We start from the raw sequence: 26,777 nt of genomic DNA, 5'->3' as shown, positions 1-26,777 counted from the left end.
CCAGCCCTGATAGAATTTGTTTAGACTAATTTCTTGTCATTGATGGAGAGTGCTGAAACCCGAGATATCATGGTTCTTCATCCATGGCTGGCAGAGGTCTTTCCAGGTTAAGCTCTACTTCCCTTCACTTCCTAACTATCGGATTAGTACATAAGTATATACGTATTGCCACAATGGGAAAAGACCAAGGGTCCATCGAGCCCAGCATCCTGTCCACGACAGCGGCCAATCCAAATGAACCACACTTGGATTAGAGATTCAGAAACTGTATTTATTCAAACATGCGTTACACAAAAGAGGGTCTGGCTTGTGTATTCTAGGTTTTAAGTCAAAAACAAGGGTTTAAGTCAAAAACAAGTTCAGTTAAGTTCAAATTCAGGTTTATACAGGTTAACATGAAGCAGGGATTCAGACTTAACACATGCTTGCAATGGCCCTCCAGTTCTCAAATTGCTAAGAACAGTTAATTGTTTCTGTATCCGCTGATGACCAGTTCAGATCTTCCAGAAGCAGTGTCACAGGTCTGTGCTCCACACAGCATGCAAACCACTTCTAGGTTGATTTGCTTCAATAATATCTGGGTTACTTCATGAGTCACAAGATACACTCTTTTTCCCTGACAATAACTTAATCGCTGCAATGGCATTCTTTGGTAGGAAACCATAGATCACAGCATTTGTGTACCCTGAATTCACTCATAGATATCACTCAGACCAGGATTAAGGCATAGGCAAACTAGTCATGCTCCTAGGGTCCAGACATTAAGAAGAGGCCCTCTCAGATGTATTAATTCAAAGGCAGTCAAGACAGATTTTTGCCATGTTTTCGTCAGATGTTGGTACTAAGAAGAATGGGGGAAAGGAGGGTATTAAAGCCACTGCTGCCCACATAGATTTTTCTATTTCCCTGCTCCTGTACTTTACCTTACCTTTCAGTCAACAGGAGGATTTAGAGATCAGCAATTTTTACCTACTGCTTTCAGCTCTGTCAGCTTTCCTTTGCAGTTAGAACCTCCCAAGTTTGTGGAAGTTGTATTCAAATGGGGGACACATCAAAAGGTTAATCCTGCCTTAGTATCACTGTTGTCCTATGGACTGAAACTTATTTTCAATGATGGACATTTTTGGTGTCTGCATTTTATGCTTTCAGGAGGGGAGACTTACAATATTGATGAAGACACCCTGTTGAGTCGTTTGCCTGTGGATATGAGACCAAGCTGCTCTCAGTGTTCCTATCCATGTGGTTGAGCTAAATAATGTTCCAGCACAGCTGAGGAAGATTGTGGGAACTCCACTTCATCGCCAACTATGATACTTCCTTACAAAAGGGGATACATGGCATTCTAAGGTGAGTGTCAATGTATGCGTGTGAAAGTGAGAGAAAGTTGCAGATTGGAAAATAAATAAAATGGGTCTAGGACTTTTTGGATGGTAGCTCAGTTCTCAGAGACTCACTCTCCCAGTATCTCGCTTCACCAAGGATCTCTCTACTCAAGAATTCATTGGCTTATTTGATATGGGAGTCATGTCATTCTTCTTTACAGGTGTGATTCCTAGCAAATGTAGTAGACACCCCAGAGGAAATAGAAAACATGAGAAGAGATCTATAAACATTAGAAGAATGGTCTATTGTTTGGCAGTTAGAATTTAATGTGTAGAGTGATGTACTTGGGGAGTAAACAGGAAGAATTGCTACTCCAAGTGCTAATGATTTAGTGCTGAGTCATAAAGAAACTTTTATTGAGGCTTTCATTTAAAACAGGAGTGGGCAACCACGGTCTTCAAGAGCCACAACCCAGTCAGGTTCCGCAATGAATATGTATGAGACTCAATTTGCGTGTACTACTTCCATTGTTTGTAAATAAATCTCATGCATACTCATTGTATATATCTTGAAAACCTGACTAGGTTGTGGCCTTTAAGCAGTGCTTTTTTTGTAGAAAAAAAAGTGCTGGTACTCATTGTGGGTGGGGTCACCACATATGGCTCCACCCCTATTATAGCCACACCCACATTGGCCATACCCCTTATACCAGCCATGGCGCATATAAACAGACATCATTGAAAATATTATACTAGTATAGGAGAAAAAAATAATGTGATTTTTATTCATTATAAATAATTTCTGTAAGCTGTTACAGGTCCAGTATCCCCAGTGGGATACTGGACCTGTAACAGCAGATGTAAATTCTCAAATTGGACATATTCCAGACACTAAAATGAAAATAAAATGATTTTTTTCTACCTTTGTTGTCTGGTGACTGTTTTTCTGATCATGCTGGCCCAGTATCCAATTCTGCTGCTATCTGTCCTCTTAACTCCATTTCCAGGGCTTCCTTTCCATTTATTTCTTTACTTTCCGCCTTTCTTCTTCATTTCTTGCCCTACATCCGTAAGTAAAAGCTGGGTCCTCCGCAGACTTGACTGTTCAGTGGATCCAGCTTCTGCCTATTTTCTTCATCCATGTGCAGTTTTTCTCCTCCTTTTCCCTCATCTCATCTCCTTCCTCACTCTTCCCTCCCCTCCATCCATGTCCAGCATTTCTTCTCTCTCCCTGACCTCTCCTCCATCCACCCATGTCCAGCAACCCTCCTCTCCCCCTGCCCCCCTCCAGCCACCCATGTCCAGCGGTTCTCCTCTCTCCCCTGCCCATGTCCAGCATGTCTCCTCTCTCCCTGCCATCCCCTCCATGTCCAGCGATTCTCCTCTCTCCCCTGCCCTCCCCTCATCCATGCCCAGCAATTCTCTTTTCTCCCCTGCCCTCCCCTGTCCATGTCCAGCATGTCTCCTCTCCCCCCTGCCCTCCCCTCCATGTCCAGCGATTCTCCTCTCTCCCCTGCCCTCCCCTCCATGCCAGCAATTCTCTCTGCCCTCCCCTCCATACCAGCAATTCTCTCTCCCCTGCCCTGCCCAGCATGTCCCCTCTCTCCCCTCTCCAAGTCGCAGCGAAGCGAACGGGTCCGGAAGTGAAGGCAGCAATGCTCACTGGTTCGCAGGCAGGTTCGTCTTCTCTCGCGTTGCTTCCCTCTCAGCACGTCCCGCCCTCAAAGGCGGGACGCGCTGAGAGGAAGTGACGCAAGAGGAGACGAACCTGGCTGCCTGCGAACCAGTGAGCATTGCTGCCTTCACTTCCGGACCCGTTCGCTTCGCTGCGACTTGGAGAGGGGAGGGCAGGGGAGAGAGGGGACATGCTGGGCAGGGCAGGGGGGAGAGAATTGCTGGCATGAAGGGAAGTGTAGGGGAGCGAGGAGAATTGCGAGCAGGAGCGGGACAAATGGAGCACGGGAGCGGGACCTCAGAAAAAAGGTGAATCACTGGACATGTGTGAATGGAGGAGAGGGCAGGGAGAGAGAAGAAATGCTGGACATGGAGGGGAGGGCAGGGGGAGAGGAGACATGCTGGACATGGGCAGGGGAGAGAGGAGAATTGCTGGGCATGGATGAGGGGAGGGCAGGGGAGGGAGGCGACATGCTGGGCAGGGCAGGGGGGAGAGAATTGCTGGCATGAAGGGCAGTGTAGGGGAGCGAGGAGAATCACGAGCGGGACGAATGGAGCACGGGAGCGGGACCTCAGAAAAAAGGTGCCAGTACGCTGTACCGGCACAAAAAAAGCACTGCCTTTGAGGACCATGGTTGCTCACTCCTGCTTCAGAACCTTCTTCTGAATCATTTGTGAATTATTCTTCATGGGGAGATATTTCTCTTGCTTCATTTATAGTTTCCAAATTTATTTAGGGCTTCTATCCTACACATCAAACAGGTTATCTGGGTGGCTTACATGCTATAGTTGAGGGCAGGAGTGAGGAGTCAGAAAGAGGGAAGCGAGTGACAAGAGCATATCTAGACCTGCCATTTTGGGTGGGCCCTTCCCACCCCCATCCCCATACATACAATACAGTTTTTTTTAACCTTTCTCTCCACCTCTGACCCACATATCATCATCTTTCTCCCTCTCTGCCCAGCATCTGCTCCTCTCTCCCCCCGCCCCATCTGCCTGTCTCTCTCTGAAATCCCCACTCCCCAGTCTACCTCCAAGCCATCACCGGCAGCAATCCTGTAGGCAATCTGCACCAGCTTTGCAGGCTTCCTTCTACCGCATCCCCGCTGCACCAGTGAAGAAACAGGAAGTGACATCATTGAGGGTGGGATGTGGTAGAGAGAAGTCTGCAGGGCTGGTGCAGGTTACCTACAAGAATTGCTGCAGACGACTGCTTGAAGGTAGATTTGGGGGGAGCGGGAGATTCAGAGAGAGACAGACAGCTGCCATGCCACCAGCAGTAAAGAGAGAGATACCGCCAATGAGGTGTTTTGGGGGCCATTAGACTGGGTGGGCCTGAGGCACCCACCCGTAGTTATGCCACTGGTGAGCGGACAGATAGAGGGTTAAACTACAGTAGTCAATATGAAAGCAGGGGGAATCCACATTAGGAGTGACAGTGTGCAGGTCAGGCTCACTATCCAACATACCTGCAGTAAGGAAAATATTAGCCATAGGTGTCAGAAAAAGGAAAGTCTTAAGCTCTGACCTAAATTGTTGGAGAAAAGAACATTGTCTAAGACTATGTAGTAGTCTATTCCAGAGTTCTGGACCTTGTACAGAAAGATGATGTGTCGAGTGCAGCATAAGTAAGTGTCCAGAAGAAAGGGACTACCAGCAGATTTTGTTGCGATCATCTAAGCGATTTATACATGTCTGCCTCTGCAGACTAGGAATCTTAGATGTTTGAGGCCATACTTTGTTATGGCCTCAACATTTTAGGATCCAAACATTTAAGAGAGGCCCTCTTGGACTTGGGTGGGCCTCTAGATCAGAAAAGAGACACACAATTCAGGACCATTTACAGGTTGCAGAATGTTTTACAGGTCAATGAATGTGAAGCATTTTGTTAAATACATATAAACAATTGGGGGAAACATGCATTTGGTATAGCAGGACAGACGTTTTATAAAAATAAAGGGCCCAATATTCAGAGAGCGGCAATCAGCATTTTGCTGACTGCTGCCAGCTTTATTCCCGGAATTTCAATACTGGGTTCATGTCCAGGCTCTGGCATTGAATTTCCAGATATAAGTTGTGTGATATTCAGCACTAAACAAACTAACGGAGAACCGCATAAAGAAGGACTGACTGTTTATGCCGTCCTATTTATGTGGTTACCCTTAGCCGGTTAAGTGCTGAATATTGCGACCTTAACTGGCTAAGTGCTGGCTCTGTTCCTGTGACTCAAATTTAGTTGAATTCTTCTGTTCAGCTTTTTATTAAGGTGACTGAGTTAATTTTTAGTACATATACTTTAGCTGGTTCATTCAGTCACAAGTTCCTTGCAGGGACTCCTGAGGACTTGAATACTAAACTAGAACAAGACAAGAAAGTCTTTAATGTCATTGTACCCTCAAGAAGTGCATCTAGCAGAAAAGGGCACACAAGGATTAATTAAAGCAAAGAGCTAATCAGGATACAGGAATTGAGACTACCAGAAATGCAAGACAATGTTGGCACCTAAATATGTAAGTGTGGAGCTGATTAGGCCCTTGTACATGGCACGTCCCACTTGCAATTACGCTTAAGTGCTACATTATAGAATAGTGTCTAAGTGCAGTTATGCAATAGTGTCTGATTGCAGTGTCTAATTGGTGGTGACCAATTACCTGCCATGTGACATGTAACTGCATCCATCACACCTGTGTGCCGCAATTTTGCATGACAGAGTTTTAGAATAAAGGGAATAGGGGGTGGAACCTGCAGTGTATGGGATGGCAGCCTGATCTCCATGCTCTCTTTCCCCTATGATTGATTATAGCTGACATACTTCATAAACCCTGGATTTACAGCTCACTATAAACTGCTAACTATCTCTGGACATGGCAGCGTTGATCGAAAACAAGATTGAAACGGTGTTTGGGGCTCAAAGTGGTGGCAAACGGCCTAAACAGGACTTACACTGATAAAGATGGCGTCGCCATGAGAGCTTCAGAACATACTTGATCCCATCATGAAGGAGCTGGCTGAGATTAAGGGTATGCTTTGTGAAAATGCGACGAATATTGCAGAAATGCAGCAAGAAATCATGATTACTGCCCAGATCAAAAACTGCATGAAACATACAATGGAGCTTGAACAACGTGTCTCAGGGCTTGAAGATTCGGCCTTGCAGTGGAACGAGCAGCAGAACGTTATTAGGGAACTACAGAAAACATTGGAAGATTCCAGTAACCGCAGTAGAAGAAACAACTTGCACGTGCTGGGTCTTACTGCAGGAATTGAGGGTCAGTCTTTGATGACGTTCATGGAAGATATGATTCCCAAGATGCTCAGCTTAAAATTTCAAAGACTGTTTGAGGTAGAAAGAGTGCACCGTGTTCCTACTACCAGGTCAGAGAGCTACAGTGGCAATTGTCTACTTAAACCTGAAAGTGCTTAGACACCCGCAGGCAATGGAGATCCTTGCTAAGGCATGCACTACACAAGTCTTACAATGGCAAGGGGCAAAGATCAAAATAGTACCTGATTTTGACCATATTACAACGAAAAGGTGCAAATAATTTTTAGCTCTTCATCTACAACTCAAGGCTATGGGCACGCAGTATGGGTTGTTTTACTCGGCGGTCATGAAAATCACGTAAAGCAATAAAACATATCAGTTTGTGGAATGTGCGCAGCTGCACCAGTTTATCCATTCATCTCAGCATGACCCGACTTGACTCCTACAATTAGGCGGCTATGATATATCTATTTCTCCTAAGCATAATGTTGAGCTCTGTTAGTCGCCATGTTGGTATGTCAGTCTTGTAAATTTATCTGGTATAAAGGGGAATGAGGGAGGGTATGGATTTGGGGCCTACATCGTGATGTTGCAGTGTTGACTGGAGCGTTGGGTGGGGGGAGGGGGGAGGGAGATTATATGTGATTGGTTTGAAAGGGAGAAGGGACTTGGATGTGTGTATTGGTACATGGGTATCCAGCACTCAGATGTATGGTTGGTTTGTATGCACAGAACTGACTTCTCTGGGAAATCTGGAGACCCTTAATGTGAGGAATATGATTTCTGTTTAATTGGACTTACTGTGACTCAAATTCCAGATTTGTCTCTGTGTTAATCTATGGCATCGTTACAAATATATTCACTTAATGTAAATGGACTGAACCATCCTTTGAAATGTAAGAAAATATTGGGCCATTTGAAAAAGGTGGGTGCAGATGTGTGTTTATTACAAGAAATCCATCTGAATGGACGGAAGTGGTTAAACTACAGGGTGAGTGGGTATAGGCAAGCTATTTCTCTTCTGCTTGTAAGAAAAAAGGGGGTGAGGCTACTTTAATAAAACGCGGTGCTAATATAGTGGTGCAAAAGCAACAGGCTGATATCCAAGGGCACTGGTTATTGTCAGAAATAACTGTAGCAGATAGAAAATTCATATTACTTAATGTATATGCACCATCTATTGAGGGGGGGGGGGAAGAAAAATTTTAAAGAACTTTAAACTTTACTACTCACTGCTGGGGATACACCTGTCATTATGGCTGGTAACTAATCATGTAAATGACCCCATTTTAGATAGGCAACCAGAGTGAGGAGTGATGATCTCATAAATATATTATGGTCAATGCTTGGGTTAATGGATATTTGGAGACTTCAAAACCTCACTGGGCAAGAATTTACATACTGATCACATGTTCATAAATCCTTTTCCCTCATAGATTACTTTCTTATATCCAAGGTATTGATTACTGCAGTAACTCATACCTCTATTGAGGATATTGATGTATCTGACCATGCTGGTATTAAACTGGTGGAGGCTATTATTAAGAATAAAATTGCAGAGCATATACAAAAACATGGACTGATGAGACAAAGTCAGCACGGATTTAGTGAAGGGAAGTCTTGCCTCACCAATCTAATGCATTTTTTTGAGGGGGTAAGCAAACATGTGGACAATGGGGAGCCGGTTGATATTGTATATCTGGATTTTCAGAAGGCGTTTGACAAAGTGCCGCACGAAAGACTCCTGAAGAAATTGCAGAGTCATGGAATCGGAGGTAGGGTATTATTATGGATTAAGAACTGGTTGAAAGATAGGAAGCAGAGAGTAGGATTGCGTGGCCAGTATTCTCAGTGGAGGAGGGTAGTTAGTGGGGTCCCGCAGGGGTCTGTGCTGGGTCCGATGCTTTTTAATGTATTTATAAATGACCTAGAGATGGGAATAACTAGTGAGGTAATTAAATTCGCCGATGACACAAAATTATTCAGGGTCGTCAAGTCGCAGGAGGAATGTGAACGATTACAGGAGGACCTTGCGAGACTGGGAGAATGGGCGTGCAAGTGGCAGATGAAGTTCAATGTTGACAAGTGCAAAGTGATGCATGTGGGTAAGAGGAACCCGAATTATAGCTACGTCTTGCAAGGTTCCGCCTTAGGAGTTACGGATCAAGAAAGGGATCTGGGTGTCGTCGTCGATGATACGCTGAAACCTTCTGCTCAGTGTGCTGCTGCGGCTAGGAAAGCGAATAGAATGTTGGGTGTTATTAGGAAGGGTATGGAGTCCAGGTGTGCGGATGTTATAATGCCGTTGTATCGCTCCATGGTGCGACCGCACCTGGAGTATTGTGTTCAGTACTGGTCTCCGTATCTCAAAAAAGATATAGTAGAATTGGAAAGGTACAGCGAAGGGCGACGAAAATGATAGTGGGGATGGGACGACTTTCCTACGAAGAGAGGCTGAGAAGGCTAGGGCTTTTCAGCTTGGAGAAGAGACGGCTGAGGGGAGATATGATAGAAGTGTATAAAATAATGAGTGGAATGGATCGGGTGGATGTGAAGCGACTGTTCACGCTATCCAAAAATACTAGGACTAGAGGGCATGAGTTGAAGCTACAGTGTGGTAAATTTAAAACGAATCGGAGAAAATTTTTCTTCACCCAACGTGTAATTAGACTCTGGAATTCGTTGCCGGAGAACGTGGTACGGGCGGTTAGCTTGACGGAGTTTAAAAAGGGGTTAGATAGATTCCTAAAGGACAAGTCCATAGACCGCTATTAAATGGACTTGGAAAAATTCCGCATTTTTAGGTATAACTTGTCTGGAATGTTTTTACGTTTGGGGAGCGTGCCAGGTGCCCTTGACCTGGATTGGCCACTGTCGGTGACAGGATGCTGGGCTAGATGGACCTTTGGTCTTTCCCAGTATGGCACTACTTATGTACTTATGTACTTATGGCTATTATGACTACCACACCTGAACTAACTAAGCCATTGTGGAGGTTTAATAATGCATTAGTCCAAGATTAAATATACATATAACAGCTGTCAAATGCGATAAAGAATTATGTACATTTCAATTCAGAGGCTCCAGTATCCCCGGTCACTGGATGGGATGCCCTGAAGGCTACCCTACAGGGTGAAATAATAAGGTATATGGGCATTTTTTAACAACCAGCACAAACAGGAACTAATATCCCTGGAACAGGAAATACATGATGCAGAGAGTGAGTTAATTAGGTCCTGGTCATGGGAGGAATTAAACCGCTACCTCAAGGCTAAATATAAATATGACACTCTTTTGAGTGTGAAGGCAAGGGGGGACATTTTTGTTCAACAATCCACCTGCTATGAAGCATCTAACAGAGCAGGTAAAGTTTTAGCTGCATTTTTAAAAGGGAAAAAAATAGGGAGCATATTGGTGCCCTTAAGCACATAAACGGTCGTCTCCTTACGTCTCAGAAGGATATTCTGGGGCGCTTTGTGGACTTTTACAATGACCTATATACGTCATGACCTATATACATCTGAAAGTCCACCATCACCTGAAGTGGCAGATCAATTTCTTAGGAGACTACATGCTCCACAGCTTGATGATAAAGACAGGATGCATCTTAAAGGTCCTATCACAGATAACAAAATTGTAACAGCGCGAAAGCAGATGCAAAATGGAAAAACCCCAGGTATGGATGGTTTTACAGTGGAATTCTACAGAGCATTCCAAGAGTTATTAATACCCCACCTGGCACACACATATTGTTTCATGTTAGACCAGGGCAGGTTTTCATGTACAATGAATGAAGCTCTCATGATTGTGCTCCCTAAACCAGGTAGAGACCCGCTTGAAGTTGCCAACTGTAGGCTACTATCTCTGATAAATGTGGATGCTAACATATATGCTAAAATCCTTGCCCTACAACTGACTAAATATATTCATAAACTTATACACCCCTCACAAACTGGCTTTGTGGTGGTTGGTAGGCACTGTGCTAATAACACCAGATTATGCTTCCAACTTCTTCAGGTGGCTAAAAAGTTAGAGATTCCCACTTTCTCAGTATCCTTGGATGCCGAAAAGGCGTTTGATAGGGTGGAATGACCTTATATGTTGAAAATGCTTGAATGGTTTGGATTGGGAACAGGATTTTGTAGTATGGTTCAGGCACTGTATACGGTGCCATATGTATGGCTCTATGTCAATAATTATCTGTCATCATGCTTTGGGCTCCACAGAGGCACTAGACAGGATTGCCCCTTGTCCCCACTCCTGTTTGATTTAGCCATTGCTTTATTTGTAGAAAAAAAGGTGCCGGTACTCATTATGGGCGGGGTCACCACATATGGCTCCACCCCTATGATAGCCACACCCACATTAACCACACCCCTTATACCAGCCATGGCGCATATAAACAGACATCATTGAAAATATTATACTAGTATAGGAGAAAAAAACAATGTGATTTTTTTTTCATTATAAATCATTTCTGTAAGCTGTTACAGCTCCAGTATACCCAGTGCAAAATAAGACAGCAGATGTAAATTCTCAAATTGGACATATTCCAAACACTAAAATGAAAATAAAATGATTTTCTACCTTTGTTGTCTGGTGACTTTGTTTTTCTATCCATATTGGTCCCAGTCTCTGATTCTTCTGCTCTCTATCTGTTCTCTTAACACCGTTTCCAGGGCTTCCTTTCCATTTATTTCTTTACTTTCCTCCTTTCTTCTTCATTTCTTCCCCACATCCATAAGTAAAAGCTGGGTCCTCCTCCGTAGAATTGACTGGAGGAGGTATAACGTCGATCCAGCTTTTGCCTATTTTCTCCATCGATGTGCAGTTTTTCTCCTCTCTTCCCTTTCCCTCATCTCCATCCATGTGCATCTTCTTCTTTTTTCTTTCCTCCCCTCTATCCATGTCCAGCACTTCTCCTTTCTCCTCTCCTCCATCCATGTCCAGCATTTCTCCTTTCTCCTCCCCTCCATCTATGTCCAGCATTTCTCCTCTCTCTTCCCTCCCCTCTATCCATATAAAGCAATAATTCTCTCTCCCCGCCAACTCCTCCATCCATCCACCATGTCCAGCAATTCTCTATCTCCTGCTCTTCTCTCCATCCATTTCCGGCATTTCGTCTCTCTCCCCTACCCTCCCCTTTATGTGCATCTCCTTCCTGTCTTCCCTCCCCTCCATCCATGTCCAGCATGTCTCCTCTCTCCCCTTCCATCCCCTCTCATCTGTGTCCAGCGATTCTCCTCTCTCCCCTGCCCTCCATGTCCAGCAAATTTCTCTGCGCTGACCTCACCTCCATGTCCAGTATGTCTCCTCTGCCCCCTGCCCTCCCCTCTCATCTGTCTAGCAATTCTCTCTCCCCCTCCCCTCCATGTCCAGCATGTCTCCTCTCTCCCCTGCCCTGCCCTCTCATCCATGCCCAGTGATTCTCCTCTCTCTCCTGCCCATGTCCGGCAATTCTCTTCCCTGCCCTCCTCTCCCCTCCCCTCCATGTCCAGCATGTCTCCCCTGCCCTCCTCTCTCATCCATGCCCAGCAATTCTCCTCTCTCCCCTGCCCTCCCCTGTCCATGTCCAGCAATTCTCTCTCCCCTGCCCTCCCCCCTCCATGTCCAGCATGTCTCCTCTCTCCCCTGCCCTCCCCTTATCCATGCCCAGCAATTCTCCTCTCCCCTGCCTTCCCCTGTCCATGTCCAGCATGTCTCCTCTCCCCCCTGCCCTCCCCTCCATGTCCAGCGATTCTCCTCTCTCCCCTGCCCTCCCCTCCATGTCCAGCGATTCTCCTCTCTCCCCTGCCCTCCCCTCCATGTCCAGCAATTCTCTCTCCCCTCCCCTCTCCTCCCCTGCCCTCCATGCCCAACATGTCGCCTTCCTCCCCTGCCCTCCCCTCTCATCCAAGTTGCGGTGAACCGGCAGTGAAGGCAACAGTGCTCACTGAGGCAGGCATGCAGGCAGGTTTGTCTCCTCTCGCATTGCTTCCCTCTCAGGGAAGAGTTGAAGCTCCAGCATATACTGCTGCAGCGCCTATGTAATTATTTTGACCTGGCGAGGGATGGAGGCCTGATATCCAGCATATGAACTTGGATTGAAATTGCAACCACTGCAATTTCCTACGATATGATGATGCATGCTTATTTTTAGCTAGCCTAAACAACAATTGAATGACTGGTAACCACATTTTGAACAATTTGCATGGATTGAATACAAGTGGCTGACAAACCAATGTATCCAATACTACAATAATCAAGACCCCTGAGGCAGGCGTTGTTTAACGCCGAAACACGGCCCGTGTCGGGTCACTCATCAATTAAGAACTTCAATTGTCCCAGTCTTGAAGGCCCAGTGTTGCTTTTTTGTGTGTATACTTTCTATATATGCTGTATTACCCTCTCTATCTGTGTTATAGGGGGTTGGGAAGGTACCATCATGCAGCGGCAGTGCAAAGGGGGGGTTGGCAGCGGCAGGGAGGCAGGCCAAAATGTGCACCCCCCCCAACACACTTAGGGCTCTGGCCCTCCTCCCCATCAAGGTCTGGCTATGTACCTGGTCTTTATAAAATAAGTTTCTATTTACTTGCCCTTCACACATAAGGAACCTGTTGTAAAATTACCATTTTAATCAGCAGTGCTGAATATATGTGTAATCACTGCTGCTGCTATCCATTTATTTTTAGCTTATTTTTCCGCTGGCCCTAACTAAACATGTACCTGAATATTTCTGCTATCCAGATAATTTCATGACACTGCCCTCGCTCCAGCTTCCCTTTCCCCCTTGGCTATCCAAATATTATAAAGCCAGTTACAGCAATGGTTCTCAACCAGTGTGTAAGGACACAGTGGTGCATCACCAACTATTTGACATAGACAGCAAATCCCATGCTTTCCTTAATTAACCACATGTGCCTACTGCAAGCACAAAGCAGGGAGCCAGGTTCTCGAAATCTTCATAATCATTCCCTATATATGTTTTTCTCCATCCCTAGCAGAGGCTGGAAATGTTGCAGGTCTGCTTTCCCCCTCCCTCTGTACTGCTATGGATTTACAGCCTGTCTCACTGACACAGACTACTCAATAATTACTGTGGATTCTTTTGGATTCGTATTAGGTAAATGAGACCTTTATTAGAGGTGCTAAAATCTACAGTGATTAAGATATATATATATATATATATATATATATATATATATATATATATATATATATATATATATATATATATATATTTAATGATTAAATCATCTAACTAAAAGAAAGCTATAAGTCAGATATTTACATATTATACATACAACATCACTAGTCAGGAATTTCAGGCCCTTATCTCATCAGCTTGGAGGCCTGTTGCAGCGAAAGCCCGAAGTCTCCTTATGACCAGGAACAAGTCCTCTGCGTGATATGTCTACCCACAGATGAGCCTCAAAACTCTGCTGCAACAAGCACCCCTTTTTATTAAGCTTAGAACTCATGTTCAGAGCTAAGGAAAATTACAGAATGCTTGAGAATAGGTAAACAAGCCATACTGTGGGAATATGGTCACATGTTTCCAAGTCCAGGTGGCCAGTCTGAACTTCGAAAACAAGAGCCATCCTCCACTTCACATACCAAATTAATTAGAGCTGTGTCTTATCTTCTGCATTACAACTTATTTTTCTACTTACAAGGAAAGTTACTTTCAGTCAAAGACAGAAGATTTCAGAGTGTATTATCGGACAAAGCAGGGTTGAAAAGCAATCCTTTGCATCTTCCATTACACCCTCCCACTGGAAATCAGCACCACTGCGTCCTAAACTGCTTCTAGTGCAGTCGCAGCTGCCTTCAGGCCAGGGAGGAAATGCTACATTCTGCTCCCTCCCCTGTAGTTGCAATCACTATTGCTAGCGTGGCCCTGAAATGTTATCGCCTGCTTCTTCCCCTATGCCTGTGTTTACTGCTGCATACCTGGCCTAGAAATATGTGGTCTTGCTTTATCCCCTGTGTGCTGCGATTACTGCCATTGCTAGCTGAGGAAGAAGAGATGATCTGAGAATGTCCCTACCCCACCCCCAAACTTTGTCTCCTCCTGCCAACTCTGATTTGGCCACTATTGGAAAGAGGATACTGCATTTGAAGAACCTTCCATCTTAGACTTACAAAGCTGAATTAAAAGATATCCAAAAAATAATGCCAGCTAGTAAACATCTATTGTTGGCTGATTGGTAAATGGCTCAAAAGGATCCAATTGGGATAACTTTGATAACAATGAGAAAGGTTTCCTAGGTTTATTTGATACTTCTATTAATGTTATTATAAGAAAGTGAAAAGGAAAGGGGATGGGACTTGATATACTGCCTTTCTGTGGTTACAATCAAAGCGGTTTACATATTATATACAGGTACTTATTTTGTACCTGGGGCAATGAAGTTGGCTTAGCCTGTTTCATACTAGATTTATAATAACGGTGATGTTCGATACAAAATGCCAAAATCTCAGGAACTTTATTTTTGCACCAAATCTTCTCTGCTTTCCTAGCTTGCTGTTTTAGTAGACCTACCTGTAGTATATTCAGCTCTGTTCACAATCTGAATAGTGGCACTTCAAAGCTGATATTTTTAGTTTCTAATCAGCAACCTTCACACAACAAACACAGTACTCTTCTGTCACTGCCCCAAACCCTGACAGCTCCTTAATTAACAAAATCCAGGGTCTTACTTTATTTTAGGATCTCACAAACAAGAAAGTGTTTTACAGTTGTATTCCCCCTGAAGCGGTTCTGTGGCTTTGCAGCTCTGCATTTCCTGGACTCCTCCTTTCATAGTCTTCTCTGCAGCTTGGACTTTTTCTTCTGCTCATTGCTATACTGCTTTATTACCTTTCACTGTATGACTTCTTGTACTACATACATTCCCACACTGATTATCCCAAGCATGAGCTGATTCTCTGTCAACCCAGAACTCTCTGGGACTACAGCTCCCAGCTCACTTTCTTTCAGAGTTCTCATATCCTCTGGATCACACTGATTTATTTATGACATTTATACCCCACATTTTCCCGTACAATTTCGAGTTCAATGTGGCTAACAAGCTAAAATGTTGTGTATGTCAATGAAACAAACTCCTGCTTTATGCATTCTGATTTTTATTTATTTATTGCTTTGTGTTCTTTTTTAAAAGCAGAAAGTGAAAACTTTTACAAGGTATTAAAGCAGCTGAGGTTGCCCACACCATACTGACATCTTCCTTCTCCTGTATTTGACTATAGAGAGAACTGGTCCACTGTGATGGGATCATCTGCTTATATCTCCTTGACCTCTCTTTCTTTGTTTTTCAATTTGGTGGTACTTTCAGGGCTCTTATTCTGATTTTATGCGCCTTGAAGGCTGATGTACTGCACAGCAGTTTTGATAATGTAAGTGTGCCTTGGGCTTGAACAGTTTGGGAAACACCACCTTACAACTTTTTAGTTGTGCATATTCAGCAATGTATAGTTTCATAGATTGCAAAAGGTTTCGTTTAATTCTTAACAAGTCTTTTCCTTTCTCCTTTATATGAAAGTGATATTTATATAAATGTGAGAGCATCATTTATAGCATTAAATCTAATTTAAATGAGAAAAATATGCAAGAGTCCACTTTTCAGTAGTATCATGAGAATGGCAATATAACTCTGTGTCCGTTCCCACAATTTAGGAGAGACATGCCTTAAATCCTTACTTTGGTAATTTGCTTATGCTGCAGTGATCTCCTCAGGCTATGAAGGCATGGCAAACCCTTCTATAGCTGCTAGTGTGATGTGCTACCAAGTGACCCAATTTCTTGGCAGAGACCTTTGGCCATGTCCAGTGCATCATAGTAACTGTTAATCATGCATCTTTTAGTTGCAATAAGAACTTAATTCTATCTCCAGAAAATAGGTTACTGGACAACTGAGCAAGGGTGTGGGGGGAGGGAAGAGGGGCATTTGCCCCTCCCCCATTTCTTAACCACTCAGTGCTGCCTGCTACTGTTTCTATTCCCCTCCATTTAAGCATTCTGTTGGCTAATGCAAAAAATTACTTTGCCCCTGCCCCTTGGAGAAATCCTTTCCTTCACTACTGTAATTGATTGATAGGTGCAGCTTCCGACATTCAGGAATAACTGAAACTCCTGAGACAAACTAGATTTTCCTGTATGCCAATTTGCTGCACTTCTGCTAATCCACTTAAGCGGTCTGATTTTGAATTAATGCTATATAGCAGATAAATCATGATAAATATGATTTTTCTTGTCATTATATGGTGCAGGATGCTCATTACTGCCCTAAATGGGAGAAAACAAGGTTTGGAGCTTGGTACCTTCATCCACAGACCTGGAAAAAACTAAAAGCAGATGAGCCTTTACGAGATCCAAATGCTGGGGCCTTTGGAGTGACCCTGGAATTGTTGCAGAAATTAAATAAAAAGGTACAATGTACTTGTGTTTACATGTTGTAGGGGTCTCTTTCTCATGCCAGTTAGAATATTTTTGCATGCCCCACGTGCGTTTGAGTCTCCTGTTCAATGGACCTGGTTATTTATTATTTTATCTAACATTCTTTAAAACTCTGACCTTCACAACTAAACTAACTCAGAATGGATTAATAAATTACAATTAAATATCCAAATCCATATAGATCATAAAACAATTCATATATGAATGCAAATCATATAAACATGAAACAAAATGACATTTGACTCCATTTAGTTATAGACCTGGCAAAAAATTCAAGCTTTAATCTTTACCCTGCATAATTTGTTTCCAGTGGGATCTCATTCCATGTTGATTATTTATTTATTACATTATTTGCTTGTTTGTTTATTTAATTTCTTATATACTGCATGGACGTTTTTGAAGCTGTGTATATTTTTCTGTCCCTGGAGGGCTCACAATCTGAAGGGGTCTTTTACTAAAGCTTAGCTCGAGTTAACTGCAGCGGGTTTCATAGGACTAAGATAGGCCCTGCTGCAGATAACTCAAATTGTATTTGTTTCCATACTGGTCTAGGCGATCGCCTTGATCGGTAAGATATAAGCCACATTGAGCCTGCAAATAGGTGGGGAAATGTGGGATACAAATGCAACAAACAAATAAATAAATAACTCAAGTTAAGCTTTAGCTTTAGTAAAAGACCCCCTTAGTTTGTACTGAGGCAATACAGGGTTAAGTGACTTGCCCAAGATCACAAGGAATTGCAGTGAGATTTGCTACTGTGTAACAGTAGAAAGCTTCTCTGTTTTCTCTCTCTCATATAAAAATATTGCTCAGCAGCTGTTTTCTATACACAACAAGATTGATAAGACACACAAATGGTGGATGTCATCCAAGGGCACCAGGATGGAACAACATGTGCAGCCCCTCCCTCTCACAGAGGTTTCCTCAGGAGGTTTCAAAGATCAGTATAAGGAACTGTTGGAGAGGTGTCAGGGATTGTGTGCCTTATCAGCCCTGCTGTCTACAGAAAATACCTGTTAAAGGTGAACTACTTTGCTTTTTCTGTGGACAAGCAGAATTGAAGCAGGCACAAGTCAATGAATCCCAAGCTTAGGGTTGCTCAGTTTGATACCACCTTAAGTCTTCAGAGCAGTCTGTACAGACAATTAATGAGAATTGCTAGCTGACAGGGACAGATTGACCTGCAGCACTTGACCAAAGGTATTGCCTTGTGCTGAGGCTTGGTCCAAACATTATTATGTAGCAAAACTGTGAAAAGAGGAGCATGTAGGTGTTTTGCACATGGTGCTCAGTGAAGCAGGAGCTCTAATTTGATGAGAAGTGACCTTGGAGCCGAGAGGAGCATCTGGTTGTTCAGAATTGAATACAAGAAGCTAGCCAGTCTGCTAAAGTCCTTTTCTGCAAGTGGCATAGCAGGTCTACTTGGCTGAATGACTTGAAAAGTTGAGTAGATTTCTTTCCAGGTGGTAGGCGAGAGCCCATTTACAGCCCAGAGTGTGGACAGCTTTCTCTTGAAGATCTGAATTGGGCTTTAGACAAAGGGTGGGAAGCACTGTTTCTTTATTTAAGTGAAAAAGTATCACCAGTGGTTTTTTTTTTACATTTCTATTGAAACGCTTATAAAACATACGATGCAGCTGACATTTACCCCACGATTCTATATAGTGTGACCGAAATTGCGCTTGTAAATCCGGTCATATTCTGGATTTGCGCATGCAATTTAATTACTTAACAAGCCAATCAATGCCAATAATTACCACTTAACAAGCAATGATTGACACTAATTGGAATTAATTAGAATTTACATGCACAACTTGCTAGGCGTATTCTGTCAAGTGGTGTGCATAAATTCTAATGTGTGCTGCCAAAAAGGAGGCGTGGGATGGGTGGATTGTGGGTGATCTGAAAATCTATGCACAGGGTTATAGAATACCCTTGCTCCACGCTGGTATTTACACCAAGTTTTACTTAACGTAAATGGACGCTCCTAGAGTTAGGCGCAGGCATGGTTTTAGGTATATTCTATAAACGGTGCCTAAATCTAGGCATGGTTTACAGAATGTGCCTTGGCAGAAATATTTTCGGCGCTGATTTTTTTCAGGTGCCTTATATAGAATCTGGTCCATAAGGGGTATTCTATAAAGGGGTGCTACATTTAAGGGCTTAGAGGGCACCTAATTGGGACCTGCAGTCCATTCTTGCTATCCCTGTGTTTGGTTTTCATGGATTTGCTTAATCACACAAAATAAAGTGTAACCCATTATCACTTATTCATGGCCATCCACAGTGTAGTACAAATGCAAATGAAAGTGTGTTCCCATGAGGATGAAGATATTCATAGAGCTATGTGTGAGTACTGTTACACCAAAAGACTGTACATACTTTGCTTTTATTTTTAAAAAGTGTATAAAATACATTTATAAAATGCACAGTATAATAAGTGAGCTATTCTTTACAAGAAGGGTATACGAAAGGATGAGTTTATGGTGTTAGGTAGCAAAAGTGTACAATGAACAGGGTTGCACAGAAACCTAACCCCCTTTTCCCCATAGGATCACTGGTTCTGTATTCGTATTTTCGGTATTCACGAGGTTTTCTAGGAACCTAACTCCAGCGAATAGTGAGAATGGACTGTATTGTATAAAGGAAAGTAGATGTCTACTTGCTTTTATAAAATACTAGTGAAACCCAGTATACAGAGTGTATGCAGTTAGACATGAGCACTTACACCAGCCATAGAGCTGGAGATACATGCCCATGGGTACACCCACTGCACCATCACATTTAGATTCCAGATTATAGAACAGCACATAGCCAAGATCTTGTTATTTACACATATACAGTATGTGCTAGTATACTGGTCATTTGTGTGCATATGATGCCTAAATGTTGGCGCTTTCTTTACAGAATTATCCCAATCATTGTTCCTTTTATATATCAGTACATGCAGGGCAATTCTGTAATAAGGCACCTGATAACAACCTATTCTGTAAAGGAATGTGGGTGCCTACTTTCTTTTATAGAACACTCGCTTAACCAGGTGTATTTATTGTTTATTCATGTTGATTATTTATTTATTAAATTATTTGCTTGTTTATTTAATTTCTTGTATACTGCTTGGAAGTTATTGAAGCAGTGTATATTCATATACAGTGGGTATTTTTCTGTCCCTGCAGGGCTCACAGTCTGAAGGGGTCTTTTACTAAAACCACATGTGCAGGCCTGGGAGGGTGTTTGCCCCAGGCCCAGCTTTGTCTCTCAGCGGCCCTGGTCTACTGGGCCCAGAGGTTGGGAGAGGGGCTACATTGTAGCTTGCACAATGAGGAAGTGGGCCATTTATTCTCCCATCTACTGGCAATGTATTTTGTTTTACATGTAAACTGCTTTTGACAAAATTGCATGCTCTTGTTGCCGGCTTTGATGATTGGAAGCATCCAGAATGTATGGGAGAACATGAGAGGAGCAAGGAGAACAGGAGCTGCATGTTTTTCTTGCTTCAATGTAATTCTGGAGCTACTGTGCATTCTGGGCTGTATCGGCAAGTCGAGGAAGAAAGTGGGGAGGTTTTGAAGACTGAGGTGGTGGTAATAAAGTTTTTGGCTGAGAGAAGACTGACTTTTAGGGGTGATGATGAAATAATAGGGTCACCACACAATGGAAATTATCTGAGGCTTCTGGAGTTACTGGCAGAGTTCAACCCATTTTTGAAAGATTCAGACTTTTCTCTCGAAGGCAGGAGAACACTTCAGATAGAGACATTTAGGAACTCATTTTCAAAGCACGCAGACTTACAAAGTTACATGCAGGGACATTTTCAATATGATGTCTAAGTCCGACTTTGGCCGTTTTCCACAAAACATCCAAAATCCAAATAGGAAAGCAGGTAATTTTCGAAAAAGAAAAATGTCTATCTTTTTTTCTTTTTCGAAAAATACTGTTTCAAACAAGGTTTTGTGCTTTGGACATTTTGTTTTTTGGTCCATTTTCAAAAAACAAACATCCAAATAAGTGCAAAACATAGATATCCATGCCATTGGGATGTAGGAGGAGCCAGTATTTTTAGTAGACTGGACACCCAGACATCCTAGGAGAGCAATAGGCACCCTAGAGGGCACTTCTATGCATTTCATGAAAATGCTCCTAGGTGCACATCTCACCTTTGCTCTCATATCTTGTCTGCTGAGCCCTCCAAAACCCACCATACCCCACTGCAATTGCCCTTAAGTACATAAGTATTGCCACACTGGGACAGACCAAAGGTCCATCAAGCCCAGTATCCTGTTTCCAACAGTGGCCAATCCAGGTCACAAATACCTGGCATGATCCCAAAAAAGCTCAATACATTTTATGATGCTTATCCCAGCAATAAGCAGTGGATTTTCCCAAGTCAATTTAATAATGGTTTATGGACTTTTCCTTTAGGAAGCCGTCCAGACCCTTTATAAACCCCGCTAAGCTAACTGCCTTTACCACATTCTCTGGCAACGAATTCCAGAGTTTAATTACACATTGAGTGAAGAAAAACTTTCTCTGATTTGTATTAAATTTACTACTTTGTAGCTTCATCACATGCCCCCTAGTCCTAGTATTTTTGGAAAGAGTAAACAAATGATTCACGTCTACCCATTCCAATCCACTCATAATTAGACCTCTATCATATCTCCCCTCAGCTGTCTCCTCTCCAAGCTGAAGAGCCCTAGACACTTCAGTCGTCCCATCCCGTTTATCATTTTTCGTCGCCCTTCTCTGTACCTTTTCTAATTCCACTATATCTTTTTTGACCTTATGGGTGAAGGGAGCACCTATATGTGGGTACAGTAGAGTTTTGGTGATTTTGGGTGGGGTCACAGTTTCCACCACAAATGTGACAGCTAGAGGGAGATAGGGACCTGGGTCCCCCACTGAGTACTGCACCAACCACTACACTACTCCAGGGACCTGTATGCTGCTCTAATAGACCTGACTTTAACATCTGAGGCTGTCATAGAGCTGGTAAGTCCTATGTTTATTCATATTTTTGGGGGGTGGGAGGGGGTCAGTTACCACTGGGGGGGTTATTGGGGGGTCACCCCTGATTCCCTCCAGTGGTTATCTAGGTCACCGTTTTGTGCCTTATTCATTCTAAAAACAGGTCTAGCTCAAAATGTCTGTTTTAGTCCTGGATAGTTTTGTTTTGTTCCATTTGGCTGAAAAATGTCTAAGTCTTATGAACACCCAAATCTCACCCATAACATGCCCCCAACATGCCCTCTTGAGATCTGGATGCACTGCAGAAGAACAGCATAGAAAAATGTCTGAGAAATAGGTTTTGAAAATACTGATTTGGACGTTTGTGAGAAAAACGTCCAAATGCTGCTTTATCACATTGGATGTTTTTCTGTTTCAAAATGAGCTCCATAGTAATCTGTGTAACTTAGTAAGTCTATGTGCTTTGAAAATGGCTATTGTGGCTATTGACAACTTAATCAACTGTCTTAATGCTTATGAGCATCTGTGTACGCTATTTGCTGTACTTTTCACTACAGAGGCAGAGCCTGTTCCTTCCATCATCCACAAGCCAAAGCACCTCTCAGACATGTATCCATCTGACCTGAACAGCAGCCTGGGCGATGAGCTGATTCAGCTGAGAGCTTTTGTTGCCTGGAGTCATATGGAAGAATGCTGCCACAGAAACTGATGGTTACTTTGATGTAATATGGGTTGCACTATACTTTCCCTAACATCTATATTGCTCTGAAACAGATTTTAATCTTGCGAGTGACAAACTGAGAGGGACAGCGGTCATTCTCAAGTATAGTATGGATAAAAAAATAAGCTGCATACAAGGATGAAACAGGAATGACTGAATTCACTTTCACTCATTTCAATTGAAAGTGAACTTACTAAACAGTTAGACTTTGATGACGAGGTGAATGAGTTTTCATTGAGAAAAGCACGGCGAATGCTTCCTTGAAGATATTGTACTGTAGGGCCTATGTCTACATGAGCAATAGACCTACTATTAATCTGTTAGACAGCAATTCCTAATTACATATACAACAGCCAGTGAGCTAGACACTTGATGTTATACACATAGTTGTTAACTTTAAAACACGACTTGATTTTATTTGTGTAGTTGTATAAATTTAAAACACTTCACAGTTGCATGTAAGCTGTGTTCCTTCTGTGATGGATAGTAAAAGTAAGCACTTGGCACTTGTGCCCGGGAAGGGGACAGGGGCCCTATGTGCTAGTTTGCCCAGGGGCCTACAAACTTGTAGTCCATCCCCGATTCACAAGGATACGTCATAAGCAAAGCAAGCACCAAAGTCAGGTCCATAGAACCAGAACCTTTCCTAATGGAGGCTTTACATGAAACAGACCTTTCATGAAACAAGCCCCATATGTGAGTGAATGTGATAAGCCCATAGCACACTGAGGTGTACTGTAATAGATGAGATTTGAAGGCCAAGACGATTCATAAGAAGGCACATGATTGAGTCATAGCCATGAATAAAACACCAGATTAGGAATCTCTTTCACTTGAAAGCATTTGTCTACTTGAAGATTTTTGAACAACTCTCAGGATATGCTGGACGGTCTGTGGAACACCAAGAAAAAAACTAGACACTGTTCAATTTCTAGGATGTGAGGACTGAGAGGGCCCTCCTGTTGAGTTATCAGTGCTGAAAATATGAGCTGCTTCTGAGAAGGTAGAACTGCCATATTCTCAAGAAGAGGGAACCAGTTCTGTTGAAGCTAGTAGGGCATTACAAGACTCATGGTCCTTCGGCTTTGCTGGAACTTGTGTAGAATTCTCAGTATTAGAAGAATAGGAGAGTAAGCATGGAGAAGCAACCAAGTCTATGGAGGCACCTCGTGTATGGATTATTGCAATATCATATAAGCAGGCTCACCCCAGTCAGCCATAAAAAGGACTGCAATCTCTTCAAAATACAACAGCTGAATTCTTGCATAATGCCAAGCGCCATGACCATGTCACTCCATTATTTCAGGATTTACATTGGCTCCCAGTTTCCTTCAGAATATAGTTTAAAGTACTACTGCTGACTTTTAGGGCACTTTGGGAAGGAATCTCAGACTATCTGGCCAGTCTCACTATACCCTATGTTGCCGCTCACATGTTGTTCTCATTTAATTATTACCATGTGGTTATTCCTTCTCTATTGAAATTCCACTGGGAATCCACCTGAACATCAGCCTTTTTCTTTCTGGCCCCTTTCCTGTGGAATAAACAGAGCTTTCTTATAAGAATTTTAAAGTAAGTCTGAAAACCTATCTTTTCTCACTAGCATTTAATTCTTTATGAGAATGATGGATGATAGCAGTGTTCACTACATTCCCCTTTTCCTCTCTTCCCCTCCCTTCTTTGTTTTTGGTTTGATTGTTGTGACTTTTTAATGGAGTTCCTTTCGGTTTTCTTTTATGAATTTTAATTTGTACATTGCCTATTCTTGGCCAGTCCAATTTTGGCGATAGATCAACTCTTTTGAATAAACATCCAGAGCTAGAAGTAGTGGGGAAGAAAGAATCAAACAATGGAGAGGTAGCTTTGTGTTCTGTTCGTTGACAAAAGGTTGATTAGAGGCATTCCCCACCCCTGAAAGAGGGAAATCAGAAGAGCTGCATCCAGGGACTATTTGTGAGGATGAAGCACTCTGCTAATTTTGTCAACCAACTGATTCTGTGAGCTGGGTATATACGTAGTCTGTATCTGGATTCTGTGGGCTATAGCAAAATCCCAGATTTTGTTTACTTCTACATAAAGGCACAGAGAGCCTGCACCCTATTTTTTGTTCACTTAAAACATTGATACTTGATTGTCCATGTGAATAACTACAGATGAATCTTGAAGGCAGTGAAGGAACATTCATAGTTTGCTCTAAGTACTAAGTGGTTGATGTGAAGAGTTGTCTTTAATCTTGACCACATTTCTTGTGAATGTGGATTGTCGAGATAAGTTCCCCAGTCTTAGGAATCTATAGTCAGGACTAACTGGTGCTGCCACAGTGTAAAGGGAATGCCCACTGCTAGGTTGATACCCTTGTTTGTGTAGGTGAGCAACTGCCATCACAAGGCACTTCAAAAAAACATGGGGCTGATGAGAGGCCAATGGGAAGACTCTGTACTGGAAATGGTTGGATTGAAGAGTAAGCTTGAGGCACAGGTCAGAAGTAATTGGTAGAATCTCAGATAGATTCATTGTTGCTTATGCTGAGGGATAAGCAGTGGCTTTCATTAAATGTGTCTAGTTGGTAACAGTTTATAGACTTTTCCTACAGGAACCTGTCCAGATTTTTATTAAACTCAGATACAAATTCCAAAGTTCAGTTGTGCACTGAGTGAAGAAATATTTTCTCCAGTTTCTATCTCTATGTGCGTTTGAATTCAAGAAAGTGTGGGACAAGCACAAAGGATCTCTAAGGAAGAGGAAGATATTGTAGACCTAATTATTTGGTATGGATGGGCAGACTAGATAGGCCATATGGAGGGGCATAATCGAACGGGGTGCCCATCTTTAAGGGCGCTCATCTCTAAGGACATCCCAGCGAAGGGGCAGAGCATCCCGTATTATCGAAACAAGATGGGCATCCATCTTTCGTTTCGATAATACGGTCGGGGATGGCCAAATCTCAACATTTAGGTCGACCTTAGAGATGGGCGAACTCGGTTTTCGCCGATAATGGAAACCGAGGACGCCCATCTCAAAAACAACCAAATCCAAGGCATTTGGTTGTGGGAGGAGCCAGCATTCATAGTGCACTGGTCCCCCTCACATGCCAGGACACCAACCGGGCACCCTAGGGGGCACTGCAGTGGACATCACAAATTGCTCCCAGCTGCATAGCTCCCTTACCTTGTGTGCTGAGCCCCCCAACCCCCCCCCAAAACCCACTACCCACAACTCTACACCACTACCATAGCCCTTAGGGATGAAGGGGGGCACCTACATGTGGGTACACTGGGTTTCGGGTGGGCTTTGGAGGGCTCACATTTATCACCACAAGTGTAACAGGTAGGGGGGGATGGGCCTGGGTCCGCCTTTCTGAAGTACACTGCACCCACTAAAAACTGCTCCAGGGACCTGCATACTGCTGTCATGGAGCTGGGTATGATATTTGAGGCTCGCATAGAGGCTGGAAAAATGTGTTTTAATTGTTTTTTTTTGGTGGGAGGGGGTTAGTGACCACTGGTGGAGTAAGGGGAGGTGACCCCCGATTCCCTCCAGTGGTCATCTGGTCAGTTCGAGCACCTTTTCAAGGCTTGGTCTTGAAAAAAAAGGGACCAAGTAAAGTCGGCCAAATGCTCGTCAGGGACACCCTTCTTTTTTCCATTATCGGCCGTGGACGCCCATCTCTTAACCACGCCCCTGTCCCGCCTTCGGTACACTGCTGACACGCCCCCTTGAACTTTGGTCATCCCCGCGATGGAAAGCAATTGAGGGCACCCAAAATCGGCTTTCGATTATGCCGACTTGGGCGACCCTGAGAGAAGGACACCCATCTCCAGATTTGTGTCGGAAGATGGGCACCTTTCTCTTTCGAAAATGAGCTGGACGGTCTTTGTCTGCCATCATTTTCTCTGTTTCTATGTTTTAAATGTACTACTTAGTAACTTCATGGAGTGTCTCCTAGTCTTTGTACATTTTAAAAGAGAAAACATAAGAACAGCCATACTGAGTCAGACCAGTGGTCCATCGAGCCCAGTATCCTGTTTCAAGCAGTGGCCAATCCAGATCACAAGTACCTGGCAGAAACCCAATTAGTAACATCATTCCATGCCACCAATACCAGGACAAGCAGTGGCTTCCCTAATTTCCATCTCAATAACAGACTATGGACTTTTCCTCCAGAAACTTGTCCAAAACATTTTTTAAACCCAGATACGCAAACTGCCATTACCATATCCTCCGACAATGAGTTCCAGGGCATTCTCTTGAGTGAAAAAATATTTCCTCCTATATGTTTTAAAAGTATTTCCATGCAATTTTATTGAGTATCCCATGGTCTTTGTACTTTTTGAATGAGTAAAAAATCGATTCATCTCCACCCGCTCCACAACACTCAGCATTTTGTAG

General features: G+C 43.1%; 1 protein-coding gene across 1 annotated transcript in view; it reads left to right on the top strand.

Annotated features, from left to right (window-relative positions):
• Positions 1-26,777, top strand: part of FAM47E (family with sequence similarity 47 member E) — a 104,463-nt gene that overhangs the window by 68,318 nt on the left and 9,368 nt on the right. The window contains 5 exon segments of the mRNA XM_030192485.1: positions 1,150-1,188; positions 1,191-1,214; positions 1,217-1,281; positions 15,737-15,784; positions 16,513-16,671. Of these exon segments, the coding sequence (XP_030048345.1) occupies positions 1,150-1,188; positions 1,191-1,214; positions 1,217-1,281; positions 15,737-15,784; positions 16,513-16,671 (335 nt within the window).

The sequence above is a fragment of the Microcaecilia unicolor genome, chromosome 2 (genome assembly GCF_901765095.1).
Source record: "Microcaecilia unicolor chromosome 2, aMicUni1.1, whole genome shotgun sequence".
Lineage (NCBI taxonomy): Eukaryota > Metazoa > Chordata > Amphibia > Gymnophiona > Siphonopidae > Microcaecilia > Microcaecilia unicolor.
Note: the sequence above shows the minus strand (reverse complement) of the source record. Positions and strands in the feature narration are given on the sequence as shown.